Raw genomic sequence first — 20,558 nt, 5'->3', positions numbered from 1 at the left:
ACTAGTGGAAGGAAAAATAAACATAGCGTCACTGAACTGGCAGCTGCACTTGTGCACACATTTTTATTCTCGCACATTCCATACAAGCTCTCGCCAGACGCACCAAGCTCCCGGTAGCCCCGCAAAACTTGAATACAAAAACATTTCATTTCAATTTAAGACTTTTTAATACCCCGCAGATATACCCTGTAATCATTCAAGTCATCATCATCATCATCATCATCATCATCATCATCATCATCATCATCATCCATCACCCTTCATCGTCAATCATCATCCATTCACTGTCAGTTGATAACAAGAAGCTCAAGCTCGTGAATAAGCAGTTGATGAGGTTACATCAAGAGCGTAGCGCTCTCAACAACGATGATGGTTAGCTGACTACTTGTTTCGTTGAAGACCACTGGCCTATAGATTCACTAATCCACGTGGTAAGGCGTCCCCTCAGCCTCAGCCTCAGCAGCCAGCCGACTCACCGAGCACTCCTCCTGGGACGTCTGCAGGCAGCCGGAGTGGTCGTTCCTCACGCAGCAGGCTGAGTCCCTCTCCCGGGCCCTCTTCTCCTTGATCAGCTCGTGGACCTGCCCATCCTGTCTCATGCAGGGGGAGAACTTGGCCCCCAGATGGATCAGCACCTCCTATACAAGACAGGACAGGAGGCAAGAGACTTCATGGTGTCATGGAGATAACAGGACTAGAATCCGCAGAATATTTCTGATGTTCGTTTTGATGTACACTGTAAAAAAAACTGTAAAAAAAAGAAAGTCTGGCAGCAACGGTTGTCAAATTCTTACTGTCAAATTACAGTAAAATACCTGAATTAAAATAAAGTGGAAAAGCAATTAATTTACAGAAAATTTAGTTTTTACATATAATTCAATGTAATTTAACATTCAAGACAATTAAGCAATGGAATAATCCTGTAAAAAAATAAAAAGGTAATATCTTATTAAATCAATTTACAGATTACAACCTTTATTCAATGGTTAATGTTTTGACCAAAAGTAATTTACTGTATTTTATGGCATTTACACCTAAAGTAGAAAAACAAAAGTAATCTGTAAAATAATACAGTGATTTTTCTTTTTTACAGTGTACAGTATGACAGAAAGCTGATTGACGGTGATTTCAAACAGGAAGACTCACTGAACTTGGCCCGACCCAGAAGTTTTCCTGCTGCACAAACTTGACGTTCTCATAAACTCCTTTGTTCCTCAGCACCTGTACATAAAGACGGACAATTACATCCTCACCCAACCCTGATACCAACTAATAGTCAGCGATGTTTGCCTTAGGTGCTACAAAACTGAATTACACCACAATCATAATGCCATTTTCTTATACTTACAGAGTCGACGGTTTCGTGCTGAGAAAAGCCCACAGGGGCGATGCCGTAGATAACCACAGCCAGGACGGTGATGAGTAGGTGGACAGATGTGATCCAGTAGGTAAAGAAAGGCCTGGGGGGTGGGGGGGGGGGGCAGACACAATTTCAGGCTTCATTTGTTGGGAAATGGATAGTCTGTAGCCAATTACACCTAAGAGAAGAGATTCCTTAACCAAAAGTCATTAAAAAGTCATTAGTCATTAATATCACCTTCCGGGGATCAGACCTATTAATAATATAGTGAATAATGTAGTGAAACTCTTTAAAGTTATAAATCACGTTCTACTGAACACGATCAATATTCTCCTTGCCACACCTTGTCTTATCACAAAAACAATCAAACACATTGAACAAATAAAGGTAACATTCACAATTGTATTAGAAGGAAACTGAAAGCGAGGCATCAGCTAATGGGGATCCGTTTAAGGCGAGACACTGCAGGTGAATAGTCAAATATACTTTTTTTGTTGATTTTGAGATTTTGTTATATTTTGCTTCCTAAACATGTCTTCTATGAAACTAGTGACAATAAAACGTCAATAACACACATTTAGTTGTTTATTTTACATCATTTTGCCTTATTGCATCCATAAATGTGCACATATTTAATGGGGAAGTGCCTCATTTGCATATATAAACATAAATTTCAGAAAACTTGCAATATATTTGTTCTTAGTTTATATGTACATAACAAATTGGGAAAGTTTCATAGTGATATCTATTCAAATATGTTTTGCCTATTAGGGGGTACTACACTGTACTACACTGTTTGTAGCCTTTGTGTAGTTCTGTTCAGTTCAATAACATCATTATTATTATTATTCAGTTATCAGGCATGTATTTAGGTTGTCTATTACTAATGGTTTGATTAGGTATTGTGTTAGTAAATATCTGTTTAAAAAAAAAAAGCATGGCATTTTACAATACAGAACTTTGAAGGCGTTTTCCCAAAAATGAGTTTTAAGAGTTTTTCCTCATACTCTGAGCCAGAAATCTCCACTTCAGTAGCACACACATACACCAAACCATCCAGTTCTATTCATATCTATGTTCTGAAGGTATTTACAGAAGGGTTTGTTGATATCGCATTCATACCCTGATTTATATCACATTTTATTCCTAAAAACATGGCGAAATATGGAATTTTACCATAAAAATGGACTGAATGGAGTATTTTCTGATTTATGGAGTGATAAAAAGAGATATCCAAAATCCCCTCTGTAATAACCTTTGGCTCTAATATGTCAACAAAATGAAACTATAATTTTGAAAATGGCTTTATCCAATGTTCAGATTTCTGTCCTGGAATTATATGCAAATTAGTGCATATTTAAGTAGATCATGCCTAATTTGCATATTTAAACATACAATTTCAGAAAACTTGTAATACAAAAAAGTCTTGTCTTAATATAAGTAATCAACTGGGGAAGTTTCATTGTGATATCTATTAGTAAATTTTTTTACCCTATTCACCTGCAGTGTCTCCCCTTAAATAAACAAATAAACAAAACTTGAATACAAAAACATTTAATTTAAATTTTTTTTTATCCACTTTTTCTCCCATTTTCTATATTTTCTCCCATCCCAATTTCGTATCATCCAATTCAACCCCCCCCCCCCCCCCTGTCACAAACGCTGTTTCTTGCCTCCCACAAGCCGGCTGCAATGTGGACTAAGTCATACATAGCACGAGTCCCCTCCGGTACTTGAGGTAACAGCAGTCGCATCTTTTCATCTGCGCAGCTCGATCTCTCAGTGGCGAGGAGTAACGCGTGGGAGGCTCACGCTGCCCCCGACACTTCCTGATTCTACTGCGCAGGCGCACCAACCGACCTGTAGGAGTCGCTGTCCACAACGCCCGATCCCCACCCATCAGTTTCCCACCCCCTAATACGGCCAATGTGTATTAGTATGAACGACCAGCTAAACTGAAAGCAATGTGGAGCGCTGGGCTCGAACAGGCGAGCCCAGCGCAGGCGAGCCCAGCGTCTCCGCATTTGTGGCGAGCGCCTTGCCCACTACGCCACGTAGCCGCCCCACATTTCATTTAAATTTAAGACTTTTTAATACCCCGCAGATATACCCTGTATTATCATTCATCATATTCATCATATCATCATCATCATCATCATCATCATCATCATCATCATCATCATCATCATCATCATCATCATCATCCATCACCCTTCATCATCAATCATCATCCATTCACTGTCAGTTGATAACAAGAAGCTCAAGCTCGTGAATAAGCAGTTGATGAGGTTACAGTACATCAAGAGCGTAGCGCTCTCAACAACGATGATAGTTAGTTGACTACTTGTTTCGTTGAAGACCACTGGCCTATAGATTCACTAATCCATGTGGTGAAGCGTCCCCTCAGCCTCAGCAGCCAGCCGCTGAGGTCGCCCCGCCGCTTGTCCCCTCCCTGCCCCTTGTCCCCTCCCTGCCCCTTGTCCCCTCCCTGCAGCTTGTCCCCTCCCTGCCCCTTGTCCCGTCCCTGCAGCTTGTCCCGTCCCTGCAGCTTGTCCCGTCCCTGCAGCTTGTCCCCTCCCTGCAGCTTGTCCCCTCCCTGCAGCTTGTCCCGTCCCTGCAGCTTGTCCCCTCCCTGCCCCTTGTCCCGTCCCTGCAGCTTGTCCCGTCCCTGCAGCTTGTCCCGTCCCTGCAGCTTGTCCCGTCCCTGCAGCTTGTCCCGTCCCTGCAGCTTGTCCCCTCCCTGCAGCTTGTCCCGTCCCTGCAGCTTGTCCCCTCCCTGCCCCTTGTCCCGTCCCTGCAGCTTGTCCCCTCCCTGCAGCTTGTCCCGTCCCTGCAGCTTGTCCCGTCCCTGCAGCTTGTCCCGTCCCTGCAGCTTGTCCCCTCCCCTTGTCCCCTCCCCACCGCCCGCCCCTTGTCCCCTCGCTGCCCCTTGTCCCCTCCCCACCCCTTGTCCCCTTGCTGCCCCTTGTCCCCTCCCCACCCCTTGTCCCCTCCCTGCCGCTTGTCCCCTCCCCTTGTCCTCTCCCCACCGCCCGCCCCTTGTCCCCTCGCTGCCCCTTGTCCCCTCCCCGCCTCTTGTCCCCTCCCCACTGCCCACCCCTTGTCCCCTCCTCTTGTCCCCTCCCTGCCCCTTGTCCCCTCCCTGCAGCTTGTCCCCTCCCTGCAGCTTGTCCCCTCCCTGCAGCTTGTCCCCTCCCCGCAGCTTGTCCCCTCCCTGCAGCTTGTCCCCTCCCCGCAGCTTGTCCCCTCCCTGCAGCTTGTTCCCTCCCTGCAGCTTGTCCCCGCCATGCAGCTTGTCCCCTCCCCGCCCCTTGTCCCCTCCTCTTGTCCCCTCCCCGCCCCTTGTCCCCTCCCCGCCCCTTGTCCCCTCTCCTTGTCCCCTCCCTGCCTCTTGTCCCCTCCCCACCGCCCCGCCCCTTGTCCCCTCCCCACCGCTTGTCCCCTCCCCACCGCCCGCCCCTTGTCCCCTCCCTGCCCCTTGTCCCCTCCCTGCCCCTTGTCCCCTCCCTGCCGCTTGTCTCCTCCCCACCGCCCGCCCCTTGTCCCCTCCCTGCCCCTTGTCCCCTCCCTGCCCCTTGTCCCCTCCCTGCCACTTGTCCCCTCCCCACCGCCCGCCCCTTGTCCCCTCCTCTTGTCCCCTCCCAGCCGCTTGTCCCCTCCCTGCTTCTTGTTCCCTCTCAGTCTCTTGTCCCCTCCCTGCTTCTTGTCCCCTCTCAGTCTCTTGTCCCCTCCCTGCTTCTTGTCCCCTCTCAGTCTCTTGTCCCCTCTCAGCCTCTCGTCCCCTCCCTGCTTCTTGTCCCCTCTCAGCCTCTTGTTCCCTCTCAGCCTATTGTCCCCTCTCAGTCTCTTGTCCCCTCCACACCTCTTGTACCCTCGTCCCCTCTCAGCCCCTCGTCCCCTCTCAGTCTCTTGTCCCCTCCACACCTCTTGTACCCTCGTCCCCTCTCAGCCCCTCGTCCCCTCTCAGCCTCTTGTACCCTTGTCCCCTCTCAGCCTCTTGTCCCCTCTCAGCCTCTTGTCCCCTCTCAGCCTCTTGTACCCTTGTCCCCTCTCAGCCTCTTGTCCCCTCTCAGCCTCTTGTCCCCTCTCAGCCTCTTGTCCCCTCGCTGCCTCTTGTCCCCTCGCTGCCCCTTGTCCCCTCCCCGCCGCTTGTCCCCTCCCCTCGCCTTGTCCCCTCGCTGCCTCTTGTCCCCTCCCTCGCCTTGTCCCCTCGCTGCGTCCCCTCGCTGCGTCTTGTCCCCTCCCTGCCTCTTGTCCCCTCCCCTTGTCCCCTCCCCCGCCGCTTGTCCCCTCCCGGCCGCCGTACCTGTGGTCGTCCATGTCCTCGATCTGCCTCTGGACGAAGCTGTCGATGCGCTTCCGGTACGTCCGGTTGGTGAGCCGGCCCACCATGCCCAGTCCGTACGGTCTCTTCTCGCGGGCAAACAGCTTCTTGACGGGCACGGTGATGCGCTGGCCACGCTGCTGCCCGTTGACGCTCACCACCTCCTGGCGCAGGCGCACCTTGGGCTGGAAGGGAGCGCTGTCCTTGGCCTTGCGCCAGCCTCGCTCCAGGGGTCTGCATGGAGGAGGTCAGAGTCAGAACTTGATAGATTAGAATATGGGGCGACAGTGGCCTCGGGAGGTTGAGCAGTCGTCTGGTTATCCGGAGGTTCCCGGTTCTATTCCCACTCCTCCAGCGCAGCATGTTGAAGTGTCCTTGAGCAAGACAATTAACCCCTAAATGCTCCGGATGAGCAGGTCGGCACCTTGCATGGTTGCCTCCACCGTGAATGTGTGAGTGAATGGGTATAATGTGAGGAATAAATTGTAAAGCAATTTGCATAAAAGTGCTATATAAATGCACCATTTACCAAACTTAGTACTCTGACAGAGTGGGTGAAGTGGCCTCTGCACCCCAGCGCCCCCTACCTGGATGGTAAAGTACAGCAGCACAGGACCCCAGGTACAAACACACTGCTGAAGAAGAGCTCAACGCTCCAAACATTACACATGGTGGTACTTGCATGCTCAACCATGATCTGGTTTGGCAGTGAAAAAAACGTATTTTCCTTGTGCTGTATGAGAGGAAACAGGCTCCAGTGGCGCAATCGGTCAGCATGTGGTACTTATAAGACAGTAACCAGTAGAGCAATGATAAGGTTGTGAGTTCGAGCCTCACCTCAAGCAAACCATTTTTAAGTTACCCCCTACCTTCCCACAGGAGAAATTACTATGAAACACTACAAGAAACACATCACAAATACATGATGTAACATAGCAAAAGTTCCAACTGCACAGCTAACATCCAATCCCTATTAGCTTAAGACTTTAAAGGGGAACTACACCAAATGTAAGAACTCAGACATGTTATTCTTATGGTCTACCAGGGGTAGGCAACCCTAGGCACGCATGCCTGCATAGGCACGCAGGGGCATTTGCATAGGCACGGGGGGCAGCAGTAAAAAAAAAAAAAAAAATATATATATATAAATTTAATTTTTTTTGCTTTGAAATATTATAGTGAAATATTTTGCACTGTTGTCGCATTTATCTGGTTGAAATCCTCCCACAGGTTCTTTTTACTACCACATATTTAATTGAGACCCTTTATTTGTTTATTATTTCAATTTAGCTGGAAATACATTGCTACATCATTCAGTAACATTTGCAGAGCCTTATAACAAAAACATTATTACGGTCACCAGTGGGATTAATCAACACATTTTATTATTTATTTTTCTATTTCATTGAACATTGCACATGTTAAAAGCCATTTTTTTTACTCAATGTGAGTATTACCAAGTCAACTTGTGTTCTTAAAACAATGACAATAAACATAGTTTTATTAGGTTGAAATAATGTGGTTGTGTACTTATTTTTCTGTTAACTTATTATGGATTGAAAACTGAAAACCTTAATGCACAGTAACTGAACTCAATATTTTTAAGTTCTGGTAACTTATTATTATTATTTCTTCTACAGTGTAGTCTTGCAATCAATCAAAACTTATTTACACGATATACCTCACATTCACCCTCCATTCACATCCTGGTGTTCTCCTGGTGTTCTCCATTAGGCCTGTAGGTGGAGCTATGACAGCACACGTACAGTACACACACCGATGGTGTGTGATGTGTCCAAAAATGAATGGGCAAATGTGAGTGAAATGGTCGCACTGTATGCAGCTGTTTGTCTGCATTGTATTCCCCCCCCCCCCCCAACTCAGATTTAGGGTTGATACAACCATCATAATAATATTGTTAATAATAACAATAACAATAATGATGTAATAATGTAAAAATTATCATTAAAAATACCTGATTATGAGAAGAAAAAAATTACGATGCATGGAATATTGTTGAGGCACACTAGTTACAACTATATTTCAAACAGGCACTCCATGTCAAAAAGGTTGCTGACAATCCAAAAATATTAGTGAAAACAAACAACTCTCTCCCTGATCCAACTCATTGGACGCCAGTCACGATGATAGTCGGGTTAACTCGCCATCGCTTGAGCGCCAATCACGAGTATAGTCAGGTTTTAATCGTTATTTCTTTTATTAGCGATATCCATTCATTTTCATCCATCCAGCCTGATGTTATCGTTGGGAATGGGTCTGAGCTCGCAAAAGGGCAAATACCGCCCCCTACGCCTTCCGGCTGGTATTGCACTCCACTGGGAATGGTATAGTTTATTCTCTGGGACAATCTAAACCGTGCGGGCATGGTTTAAATACTCAGGCGAGGTAACCTGAGGTAACCCCCCCCCCATATGCAATGCTGTTGAACGTGGCACGGACCTCCGTGCCAAGTACTTCAAATGGCGATCAGATAATTGGATTATTTCTTTTGCATTACATCAGATACAAGGTAAGAACACTATATACAAATTTGATCGTTGATCTGATATGTATTTCTCCCCCGATCGAGGCTGTATCTGTGTGTGTATGTGTGGCTGTTTTCCGTTGGGTGCAGGAGGGGGGGGGGGGGGGGGGGGCGTGCTACGAGGGCCATTTCATGTATGCACGAGGAAGGATAATAATGATGATCTAGTGTTGATGATCTAGCGACCCTCTCTGCGCCGCCCCCTATCTCCCTGTCTCCGGCTGTCTCGGTGCGATGACCGGAGTGTTGAACGTCCCGTGATTAAGACGGGGAGGACGCGACCCTCTTTGTGCCACCCCTGTGCCTCAAATAGATCCGCTATCAGCTCTATCTTTAATCTTTCAAAATGTTCAGTTGCTATCGCTATCAGCTCTATCTTTAATTTTTCAAAATGTTCAGTTGCTATTGCATGCACTCATCTGTGTTTCACTACACACATGAGTGCATGCTTACCAACTGTCCGTCTGCAACACTACTATCACCGACATCTAAGAAGGGAGATCCCCCCTTGAATGGCCCTTCTAAGGTTTCTCTCCTCCACACTGCCTGTGGTGCATTTTTTCCTATTGTTAGGTTTTAGTGAGTTTTTCCTTACCTTCGCGTGGGGTATGTCTGGGAGTGTTTGTATTCATTCATTTATTTTAACCACTAAAGGGCTATTATCGCGTCTTTCTCTGGAATGACTAGAAATCACCAAAACTATACTCGTATTCAAAACGGTATAAAACGGAAATGTACCGATGAAAAAACAATCCGTTTTGTACATGTTGACTGCAAGCAACTCACTGATAATCGACGGGTGTATTAGACCCATAGCCATAATTTAAGATATATTTTAAGCACTCGAAAATCTCCCAGTCCTCCCAATTGATTAAAGCGGTGGCGCTCTAGGTACTTATAAGACAGTAACCAGCAGAGTAATGCAGAGGTTATGAGTTCGAGCCTCACCTCACAATAATTTTAAGCTTGATACCCCTCCCTGTATAAGGAATACACGTTGTTGTGTGTGTGAATGTATGCCTTAGGGCTGACCCCTATTAGTCGAATAGTCGACTAATCTGTCTAAATGAGCCGTAGTCGACTGCCAACCTATTAGTTGAATAAAAATAAATATATGCATTTTTTTATCATTCTTTCCAAAAGAAAAGAGGCCTAGCACGCTAATGGCATGCATACCAGAGGCTAACTGCCTAAGAAAACAGGCACAGAGGCACTGAAAGAGGATTTCACCCATCTAATGAACACACTAGACTAGACAAATATCAAGATGTATCCATCAGTGGACCAATTGCATGCTTTTGCAGAGGACAAGAAGCCTTTAGTCGACTCCTTCAGACATTAAGCACCCCCCACAGCCCAAATGGAATGATACAAAAAAATATATATATATATTTTATACTTTTGTTTTTGTCGACTAATAGTCGACTAACGGCAAATATTGGCCAATCATAGTCGACTATCCAAATCCTTAGTCGGGGACAGCCCTAGTACACCTACATCATGAGATGACTCCTCTCCAGCTCACTCTTGTCCAGGGCGCCCCCTGTGAGGTCACTCTCGTCCCCTTCCTGGTTCAGCCCCGCCTCTTTAATGGCCTCCTCCGATGGCGTCTCGAACACCTCGTCTGCGTAAGTGGACAGCTCGTCGTGCAGGCCGTCCTGCGAGGTAGTGAAGTTGTATCAAGTTAGAAATGCAGATTTCATAAACCTGGGCAATGTTTGTTGTTGTGTGGCAGAGTGTGGGCATTCTGATCTGAGTCGATTGTCGGCGGAAATCATTTTGATTAATTTGAGTGTTTGACCCGGTCAGCTGGGATTGCGAGATGGAATTGGGTTTTCCTATTTTCCATTGTGTCAGGCAAGATCAATCAATCCCAGAGAATTATAAATAGACTATAAAGACAGTATTTGAAATACTGTTTTAACTGGTATTTACTGGAGTCTGAGGGTTGAAGGGAACGTCAGGATTTCAGAGGTTTGTTCTAAGAACCACTAACCTTTCAATTAAAAATAATAATTAGGTTTCTTTCATGCTGGTGTCTTTGTTTTCGGAGATACTGGCACCAGTGCTGTCAGCTTGAGCCTGGTTGTGCTGCTGTCAGCTTGAGCCTGCTTGTGCTGCTGTCAGCTTGAGCCTGGTTGTGCTGCTGTGCTGCTGTCAGCTTGAGCCTGGTTGTGCTGCTGTGCTGCTGTCAGCTTGAGCCTGGTTGTGCTGCTGTCAGCTTGAGCCTGCTTGTGCTGCTGTCAGCTTGAGCCTGGTTGTGCTGCTGTGCTGCTGTCAGCTTGAGCCTGGTTGTGCTGCTGTGCTGCTGTCAGCTTGAGCCTGGTTGTGCTGCTGTCAGCTTGAGCCTGGTTGTGCTGCTGTCAGCTTGAGCCTGGTTGTGCTGCTGTCAGCTTGAGCCTGGCTGTGCTGCTGTACTGCTGTCAGCTTGAGCCTGCTTGTGCTGCTGTCAGCTTGAGCCTGGTTGTGCTGCTGTCAGCTTGAGCCTGGCTGTGCTGCTGTACTGCTGTCAGCTTGAGCCTGCTTGTGCTGCTTGTGCTGCTGTCAGCTTGAGCCTGGTTGTGCTGCTGTCAGCTTGAGCCTGCTTGTGCTGCTGTGCTGCTGTCAGCTTGAGCCTGGTTGTGCTGCTGTGCTGCTGTCAGCTTGAGCCTGGCTGTGCTGCTGTCAGCTTGAGCCTGGCTGTGCTGCTGTGCTGCTGTCAGCTTGAGCCTGCTTGTGCTGCTGTGTACTCTCTGCTCACCCTGGTGAAGAAGGACGTGTCGAGGTCGTCAGGAAAGTCCACAGTGTCATCGTCAAGGAAACTGGTGGGCATGAAGCTCCGTCTGCGACATCGCCGGGCAGTGCCATCTCGTAGTGTCCGGCCCTGCACACACACCATCATCATCATCATCATCATCATCATCATCAATATCATCATCATCATCACCATCATGATCATCAACATCACCATCATCATTATCACAGTAATCATCAACACCATCATCACCATCATCATCATCATCATCACCATCATCATCATTATCACCATTGTAACTGAGGGGTACAATTCCCTGACTGTATTGAATAAGTATGGTATCATTAAACCACTACTGCGTTATGTACATTACTACTGGCCATACAGTACACAAGTATATGTGATGAACACCCCCACAATAACACGGCTTAACAAGAAAGTACTGTTTATAATATTTATTAGAAGAGCACCAAGATTATCTTACATTTATTAAGAATTAGAGTTGCGCTTGTAAGGCGAAGAATGTGCATGAATAGGTCAAGAGCGTAAGTCCATGAGCATATTACGATGGGGATAATTAATACCACCTGTAGCATAAGAATTATATAAGGCACACTCGTAGGTCAGCTGGAGATACTAAGGGGTTCCCTCCGGTTGTAAGCCAGCAGGGGGGAGGAATGTTCGGATGCAAAAGTCTGGATCAACGAGGAATCAATAAGCTCCAGCTACGGGAGGCGGTACATATACTCCCTCGATCGGCAGACGAAAGCAGCAGCTATAATCCAAGTATGCGTGCAGCATGGATGAAAGCCAGCCAGCCTCTTCCTAGAAACGGGCTCGAGTGATGCTCCTCACGGGTAAATCCCACACAGCAGTGGGGTAGACGGTTCTCTGCTCCAGCCGCCACAGTACCAAAGCAATAATCCAGCCGGAAAAGGCTCTGCATTCACCGGTGTAGATTCTCCTGTGCACGGTACTTCACATTAACTAGGTCGAACTTGACGTTATTTCACTAAACTCTGACACTTTTACTATCCTATTCGCACGCGGTTATAAGTGCTCTATTTAGACGCAAAGTTGCTCACTTCACTTGGTCGTTGACTCGTGGTGAAGGCTTTAACGTTTGAGGGTAACTAAGACTAAGTGCTTCTGTATCCACCTGCGACGTATTTATACGTAAAAAGAATAATCTAGTGCCAACCTCATTTCTGTCTCGTATTCCTGCGCAAACTGGGCATGTTGAGACAAGCCTTGGCGGTGGCTTTGAACTCGGCATTGGGGGTATGGCCGTTGGCGCCTAGGGGATCGCTGTCCAATAGGAGAACGAATATTATGGTCTGGCCTGTACCTAGGTAAAGGGATATTCCGTGTATATATACAAAGAATATACAAGGGATATCAGACGATATACAAATACTATACAATATATCTCAAGTAATAAATATATATATTCGGTTTAATCTGACCCTTTGTAACAGCCGCCTCCTAATTAGTCCGCACCTAATTAGATAAGCAGAGACAGATTAACCGTCTTGTCCACTACTCAATGTCCGTTGTGAGGAGTAGGGCAATTCACAAAGTCAGGGGGTCATGGTCGTCATTAAAATTGTCGGGGAGCCTTGGCAACTCTATCAGCCTCGCCACGGGTCGGGTGTATGTCCGCCCCTGGACGAGCACTTCTGCCGCTCTGACCTTTCCGTCGGCACCAGTGATCACTTTGCTTACGCGGCCGGCCGGCCACACAGCTCGGGGTAGTGACTGGTCTATGATCACGACGACTGTGTCCACCTTTAAGTTGTCCCCGTCCTTGACCCGCTTCTGACGGGCTGGAAGGGATGGAGGGGGGTTAGGAGGAAGCGGGCCTGAGACTGCTTTGATCTGTGCTTGGCTGTGCCTCCACCTCCTCCGTCTGTTTCTCTTGTTTGGTCTGTACCCCGTCTGAGGAGGGGCCGGTTCCGGCCGCCCCATCAAGGAGTCGCTTGGGGTGCTGGGTTCGAGGTCAGCTACATCTGGAGCGCAGCTGAGGGGGGTGGAGTTCGGAACTCCCTCTTGTGCCCACGGTTCTCTCACAGGCCTCTCGCCTAATGTCAATAGCCTCTCAACGGGCTGTACGGGAAAGTGGCCGGTGTCGCTCACCTTTGTGTGTAGGCAGCGTGTAGACGTGGGTTGACTGTCAAGTCCGTAGAGGGGGCCCTGGAGCGTCCACCCCAGTCGGGTCTGAACCGCGACTGGGCATCCTTTGGGTCCGATATGGGCCACCTCAATTGGGAGAATGAGGTCCGCGTGGTCGGAGCCTATGAGCAGGGTCGGTGTGGCGCCGTCGATAAGCGGTATAGGTAGTTGACGTAGGTGCACATACTTCGCCATCAGCTGTGGGATGGGGTAGGTGTACTGGGACAGGCCTATGTCGTGGCTGGTGAAGACGTTGGTAATACTATACTGCTTCTCGGGCTGGTCCACCGCTGCTATCTTGAAGGGGAAATTTTTACCCTTTATGGTCTTCTGGTCTCTTCTGATGGTACGTATGGTCATTGTTCCTTTGGCACCCCGCAGGCCCAACTGGGCTGCGGCGGAAGCGAGGAGGAGAGTCTTTTCAGACCCATCGTCTAGGACGGCGTAAGTGTCCAGGACCTTGTCCTCGTAGCTCAGGAGCACTCTGACCACTTTGATGAGCACTCGGGGGGTCCCGCTATGCTGGTCTATATGGAGCACTCCTGTTGGTCGGTTGCCTTGGATCTTCTGGAGTGGTGCCGACTCGCGGTCGTCCGAGTGGCACCGTGACTCCCAGTGTCTGCTGTAGCAGTCGGGACACCAGGGGGCGGTCTGGTGGGTCTTCGGTACTGGTGCCACCGCCTCGGCCTGGTACATTACCGTGACGGGCCCACTTTGTTGTCCTGGCGGACGCCTGTTGATGTCATGCAGGACCTCCAAGTGGGCACCGCCGCACCTGCTGCACTTCTTCTTCAAGCGGCACTCAGCTGCCATATGGCTGCGCGCGCAGCGGCGGTGGTCTTTGATCCACTGACTCACCTCGTCCGTGGTCAGCTTCCCGAAAGTGTCGCATTGATACAGCCGATGTTCCCCTTCACAGTACTGGCATTCAATCTTCCACTCCTCTTTCGTCGAGGGGGTGTTGTGGTTCTTGTGCTGCGGTACTGATTCGGCTTGGTGCATAACGGTCACCGACCGGCGGTTATCATTTGATCCCCGAGGTCCTGGTCTTGGGCTTGGTCCACTCCACACGAACGTGTCCAGTCGTAGGCTGCTGACCTCCCTGGCGAGGAAATCAGATAAGTCTAGGAGGGATGCCTCTGGGCCGTTGGGGTCACGGTGGTCTCTCTGCCGCCGAAAACGCTCTTGTCGGGCGGGAGGGAGCTTCTCTAATATCCTTTCTACATTAGAGTTAGCGTACAGTTCGTATATCCCTTTTTCCTTTTGGGACCCCAGCATCCCTACCAGGGACTGTACCTTGATAGAGAGGTCATCTAATGCTCTGTTGTCTCTGGCTGGGGGGAGACGGTCGATGTCTCTTATCTCTTGTATCACGTAGTCCCATATGCGTCCATAACGTTGGTCGAGGGCTACTAGAGCCGCGGTGTATGGGGTACTTGAGTTGGAATATGCCAGCGCTATATTATGCGCTCTGGGCACCTTCAGGTGCTTGAGGAGGATAGCATATTTGTACGTCTCATCGGGGACGTCGGACATCATAGTCTCTAAGCACATCCTTAGCTCCGTGTACTGTGCTCTGTCCTCGCGTGTAAAATCCGGGAACGTCGGTGTGCCAAGGTACGATGCCATGGATGGCTGGCACATCGGTGAGCGTTGGGGGAGAGGCCTCCTGGGCGAGTCTCCCCGTACGCGTCGTTGTGGGCTGGTACTTGGTGGGTACCAGGGGCCGGGTACCCAGGTGCTGTTCCTCGGTGCTGACGGTGCGTCAAACTCACCCGTGAGTTGAGTCGGGGGTTTGTAGCGCAGTGCCTCGGGGCTGACGTCTGGGCTGTACTGGGCCTCCTGGTCCAGAGTATGTTGCTGCTGGTCGGGGCTGTACTGGGCCTCCTGGTCCAGAGTACGTTGCTGCTGGTCGGCTTGACGTTCCTCCTCTTCCTCTTCCTCTTCCTCTGCTAGGTCCTGGAGTCTTCTGTTCAGTCTCTCGGCGACGTAGGCCGGTTCTTCCCGGTTGCTGGGTCTCGTATGGACCGGTCGGGGAGGGGGTTCGGAGACGTGGACAGGATCCTCCTGTTGGCGGGGTCCCGGGTCGCTTGGTCGGGTAGGGGAATGTGCCCTAGACCCTTGTCGTGATGATCTCCGGGAGCTCCGTGCGGAGAGAGGGGGTGTCGCCGGGGCGATCAATTGTTCTACCATCTGCGCCTGCAGCCGGTCGCGCTCTGCTTCGCGCTGGGCATGGGCGGCGTCGCGCTGTGCTTCGCGGTGGGCATTAGCGGCGTCACGCTGTGCATTGGCGCTGGCATGGGCGGCGTGGAGCTGTGCATTGGCGGCGTCGCGCTGTGCATTGGCGGCGGCGTGCTGCGTTTCGGCGCGGCCTCTTTCAATATTCTCTTCCGTCTGAAGGCGTCTGGTCTCCAGTCTTATGCGGTCGTCTTCACTCCTTTGTTGCGCCTGGAAGCGCTCTCGCTCGGTTGCAGAATGTTCGCGTTCACTGAGGGCTTGCGCTTGGAGTTGCGCGTGAAGGCGCTCTCGTTTGTCTGCAGCTTGTTCGCGCTCGCTCGTCTGTTGCGCTTGAAGTCGATCGCGTTCACCCTGAAGTCGATCGCGTTCGGTGGAGGCTGCCAGGGTGGCGATGAATGCCTGCGCCAGCATCTTGTCCGCTTCGCTGGGGGAAGACACCGACGGAGGTGATCGGCTTCTGGCAGTGCTCGTTGGAGATCTGTTCTCTGGGCGCGCCTCGAGGTCCGTCTCCTGGGCGCGCTTCTCTTCTGGTAGTGGGTCGGGTTCTGTCCCTGGAGCGCTTTCTTTATCCTGGAGATCTCCGGGGACCGTCCCGTTGACGTTGTCTGGGGATATAGTCATGTCATGTCCCTCCTGGTCCCCCCCGTGGGCTTGGTCAGTTACGTTAGAACCCACTGGGGTCTCTGCTGGCAGGGTCGCCTGGTCGGTAGGGTTTGACATGCTTTGACTATCCGCCATATTTATTTTATCCGTATTTACCGTCTGTATAAAGCTAGGTAGTAGACTGGCAGCGTAGTCCTCTAGGTAAGGAGGTGGCTGCCGTCTGCGCTGCGGGCGATCTAGCTTAGGAGAACCGTTTGTGGAGTGTTCACCGCTGGCCATGTCAATATTAATATTATATTAATATTACGCTAATTACCCTCCGGCTCGAAGGACCAATTGTAACTGAGGGGTACAATTCCCTGACTGTATTGAATAAGTATGGTATCATTAAACCACTACTGCGTTATGTACATTACTACTGGCCATACAGTACACAAGTATATGTGATGAACACCCCCACAATAACACGGCTTAACAAGAAAGTACTGTTTATAATATTTATTAGAAGAGCACCAAGATTATCTTACATTTATTAAGAATTAGAGTTGCGCTTGTAAGGCGAAGAATGTGCATGAATAGGTCAAGAGCGTAAGTCCATGAGCATATTACGATGGGGATAATTAATACCACCTGTAGCATAAGAATTATATAAGGCACACTCGTAGGTCAGCTGGAGATACTAAGGGGTTCCCTCCGGTTGTAAGCCAGCAGGGGGGAGGAATGTTCGGATGCAAAAGTCTGGATCAACGAGGAATCAATAAGCTCCAGCTACGGGAGGCGGTACATATACTCCCTCGATCGGCAGACGAAAGCAGCAGCTATAATCCAAGTATGCGTGCAGCATGGATGAAAGCCAGCCAGCCTCTTCCTAGAAACGGGCTCGAGTGATGCTCCTCACGGGTAAATCCCACACAGCAGTGGGGTAGACGGTTCTCTGCTCCAGCCGCCACAGTACCAAAGCAATAATCCAGCCGGAAAAGGCTCTGCATTCACCGGTGTAGATTCTCCTGTGCACGGTACTTCACATTAACTAGGTCGAACTTGACGTTATTTCACTAAACTCTGACACTTTTACTATCCTATTCGCACGCGGTTATAAGTGCTCTATTTAGACGCAAAGTTGCTCACTTCACTTGGTCGTTGACTCGTGGTGAAGGCTTTAACGTTTGAGGGTAACTAAGACTAAGTGCTTCTGTATCCACCTGCGACGTATTTATACGTAAAATGAATAATCTAGTGCCAACCTCATTTCTGTCTCGTATTCCTGCGCAAACTGGGCATGTTGAGACAAGCCTTGGCGGTGGCTTTGAACTCGGCATTGGGGGTATGGCCGTTGGCGCCTAGGGGATCGCTGTCCAATAGGAGAACGAATATTATGGTCTGGCCTGTACCTAGGTAAAGGGATATTCCGTGTATATATACAAAGAATATACAAGGGATATCAGACGATATACAAATACTATACAATATATCTCAAGTAATAAATATATATATTCGGTTTAATCTGACCCTTTGTAACAACCATCATCATCATCATCCTCATCATCATCATTATCACCATCATCATCATCATCCTCATCACCATCACCATCATCATTATTACAGTAATCATCAACACCATCATCGCCATCACCATCATCATTATCACAGTAATCATCAACACCATCATCATCATCACCATCATCACCATCATGATCATCATCATCATCAACATCATCAACATCATCATCATCACCATCATCACCATCATCATCACCATCATCATCATCATCATCATTATCACAGTCATCATCATCATCATCATCATCATCATCATCATCATCATCATCATCATCATCATTATCACCATCATCATCATTATCATCAATCCTATCTATATTCACCCTCATTATTATCAATATCATATCATAACAAGGGCACCAAATAAAAATATTGAATTACAGTTAAATCACAGGCTTTATCCTTTGCATAGTTATCCCTATTTTAACCACTGTGTTGATGATTATATAGCAGGTTGTGTGCTCCATGGCCTGTTGGATGGCAATGCTTTGGGGTGCTGTGGGGGTTGTGGTGGGTTCTTAATGTGGGGAGTCACTGGGGTGTCTATGGGGGGTTCACATGCTTGTGCGCACGGGATGTTTCATGTTTGGTCATTGTATTTGGTGAATGGTCTGGGTGTATTCGGGCTGTTTGTGTTTTCCTTCGGTCATGACATGCTTTATCAGGGGTTGTGTCTTGGATGGGGATGTGGTGGGGATTGATGTGCTGGGTGTTTGGGGGACTGGCTGTTCCGGGGGGGTTGACTGTACTTATTGTACAAATGGTATGCCTATTCTTATGTCTGCACTTTATGCATTGCTTTTATTCTGTCAACTGTATCCAAAATGTATGCCTATGTTCATTTTATGCTATTTGCTGTGAAGCACTTTGAGTTGCAATCCATGTTTGACAGGTGCTATATAAATAAAGTTATTATTATTATTATTATTATTATTATTATTATTATTATTATTATTATTATTATTATTATTATTATTATTATTATTATTATTATATTATTATATTATTATTATTATATTATTATTATTATTATTATTATTATTATTATTATTATTATTATTATTATTATTATTATTATTATTATTATTATTATTATTATTATTATTATTATTATTATTATTATGTAGCAGCAGTGACCTCTGTGTGTGTAGTAGAGGTGTCCCTATCTATCTATCTATCTATCTATCTATCTATCTATCTATCTATCTATCTATCTATCTATCTATCTATCTATCTATCTATCTATCTATCTATCTATCTATCTATCTATCTATCTATCTATCTATCTATCTATCTATCTATCTATCATCTATCCAGTATGTATGGAGTATCATCTGATCTACTGGAGCAGCAAGGATTAATCCTCCACAAGACAAGCCTGGGTTCAACCTTTACATAACTACACACACACACACACACTGTTGGTAATCTCCTGTAAATCCGGTGGTATGTTTGTATGTATGCTAAACATGTGTACAGTATGTTTGTGTCTTATATATATCTGCTATTCCACTATAGTCTGAGCAGATTATACTTCCCACCTAGTGGAGACATTTGTACAATGGGTGATAATGACGGATAACATTAATCCATTCTGACCTCAATCTCCGTTTCAGAGAGAAAGACCATAACCTATTTCAGACGGTCAGATATAGTAGTACTGTACCAAGTCATCCAAGGTTGTCTAACAGTAATGCCGTCCAGATGCGTTTGTTAATACTATAGTCTACAGCAGGGGTAGGCAACCCTAGGCACACGTGCCTGCATAGGCACGCGGGGGCATTTGCATAGGCACAGGGGGCAGCAGAAAAAAGAAAAAAACGTTTTTTTTGCTCTGAAATATTATAGTGAAATATTTTGCACTGTTGTCGCATTTATCTTGTTGAAATCCTCCCACAGGTTCTTATTACTACCACATATTTAATTGAGACCCTTTATTTGTTTATTATTTCAATTTAGCTGGAAATACATTGCAGAGCCTTATAGCCTTATGCAGAGTATTACCAAGTCAACTTGTGTTCTTAAAACAATGACAATAAATATAGTTTTATTAGGTTGAAATAATGTGGTTGTGTACTTCTTTTTCTGTTAACTTATTATGGATTGAAAACTGAAAACCTTAATGCACAGTAACTGAACTCAATATTTTTAAGTTCTGGTAACTTATTATTATTTTTTTTTTACAGTGTAGTCTTGCGATCAATCAAAACTTATTTACACGATATACATCACATTCACCCTCCATTCACATCCTGGTGTTCTCCTGGTGTTCTCCATTAGGCCTGTAGGTGGAGCTATGACAGCACACGTACAGTACACACACCGATGGTGTGTGATGTGTCCAAAAATGTATGGGCAAATGTGAGTGAAATGGTCGCACTGTATGCAGCTGTTTGTCTGCATTGCATTCCCCCCCCCCCCCAACTCAGATTTAGGGTTGATACAACCATCATAATAATATTGTTAATAATAACAATAACAATAATGATGTAATAATGTAAAAATTATCATTAAAAATACCTGATTATGAGAAAAAATAATTACGATGCATGGAATATTGTTGAGGCACACTAGTTACAACTATATTTCAAACAGGCACTCCATGTCAAAAAGGTTGCTGACCCCTGGTCTACAGTATGAAGAAATATAAGTGGGGTTACAGTTTTTCTCAGTCGCTTTGGTGCATTTCTCACATCACTATTAACATTTGCACAACAGTTAGTGCATTTCTCAAAACAATTAGTACAAACTGCAAAACCTAGTTGATAACCTGCAAAAGCGTGTCACTTGCTCAAAATGGATAGTCCATTCCTCAAAAGCAAGTATTCATGTCAATGAAAGTCTCAGGGTCATCAAAATAAAAAGTCCTGACACCATTGTTTATGAACAAAATAGTCAAATGGCTTTGTCATGTTTTCATTATGACAGTTCACTCTGTAAGTGTTTTCCAATGCAAAAAAGTCAAATCTAGGTGACACTACCTGAAAATGCTCAAGACAGCACTATACAATATTTTCATAGC

At 47.1% G+C, this 20,558-nt stretch overlaps 1 protein-coding gene across 1 annotated transcript in view; it reads right to left on the bottom strand.

Annotated features, from left to right (window-relative positions):
• Positions 1-20,558, bottom strand: part of LOC311236239 (inactive rhomboid protein 1-like) — a 121,298-nt gene that overhangs the window by 30,191 nt on the left and 70,549 nt on the right. The window contains 6 exon segments of the mRNA XM_084323889.1: positions 477-638; positions 1,147-1,221; positions 1,349-1,460; positions 5,667-5,918; positions 9,727-9,887; positions 10,970-11,092. Of these exon segments, the coding sequence (XP_084180015.1) occupies positions 477-638; positions 1,147-1,221; positions 1,349-1,460; positions 5,667-5,918; positions 9,727-9,887; positions 10,970-11,092 (885 nt within the window).

Source organism: Notolepis coatsorum, assembly GCF_963971535.1.
Source record: "Notolepis coatsorum genome assembly, chromosome: 10".
Taxonomy (NCBI): domain Eukaryota; kingdom Metazoa; phylum Chordata; class Actinopteri; order Aulopiformes; family Paralepididae; genus Notolepis; species Notolepis coatsorum.
Note: the sequence above shows the minus strand (reverse complement) of the source record. Positions and strands in the feature narration are given on the sequence as shown.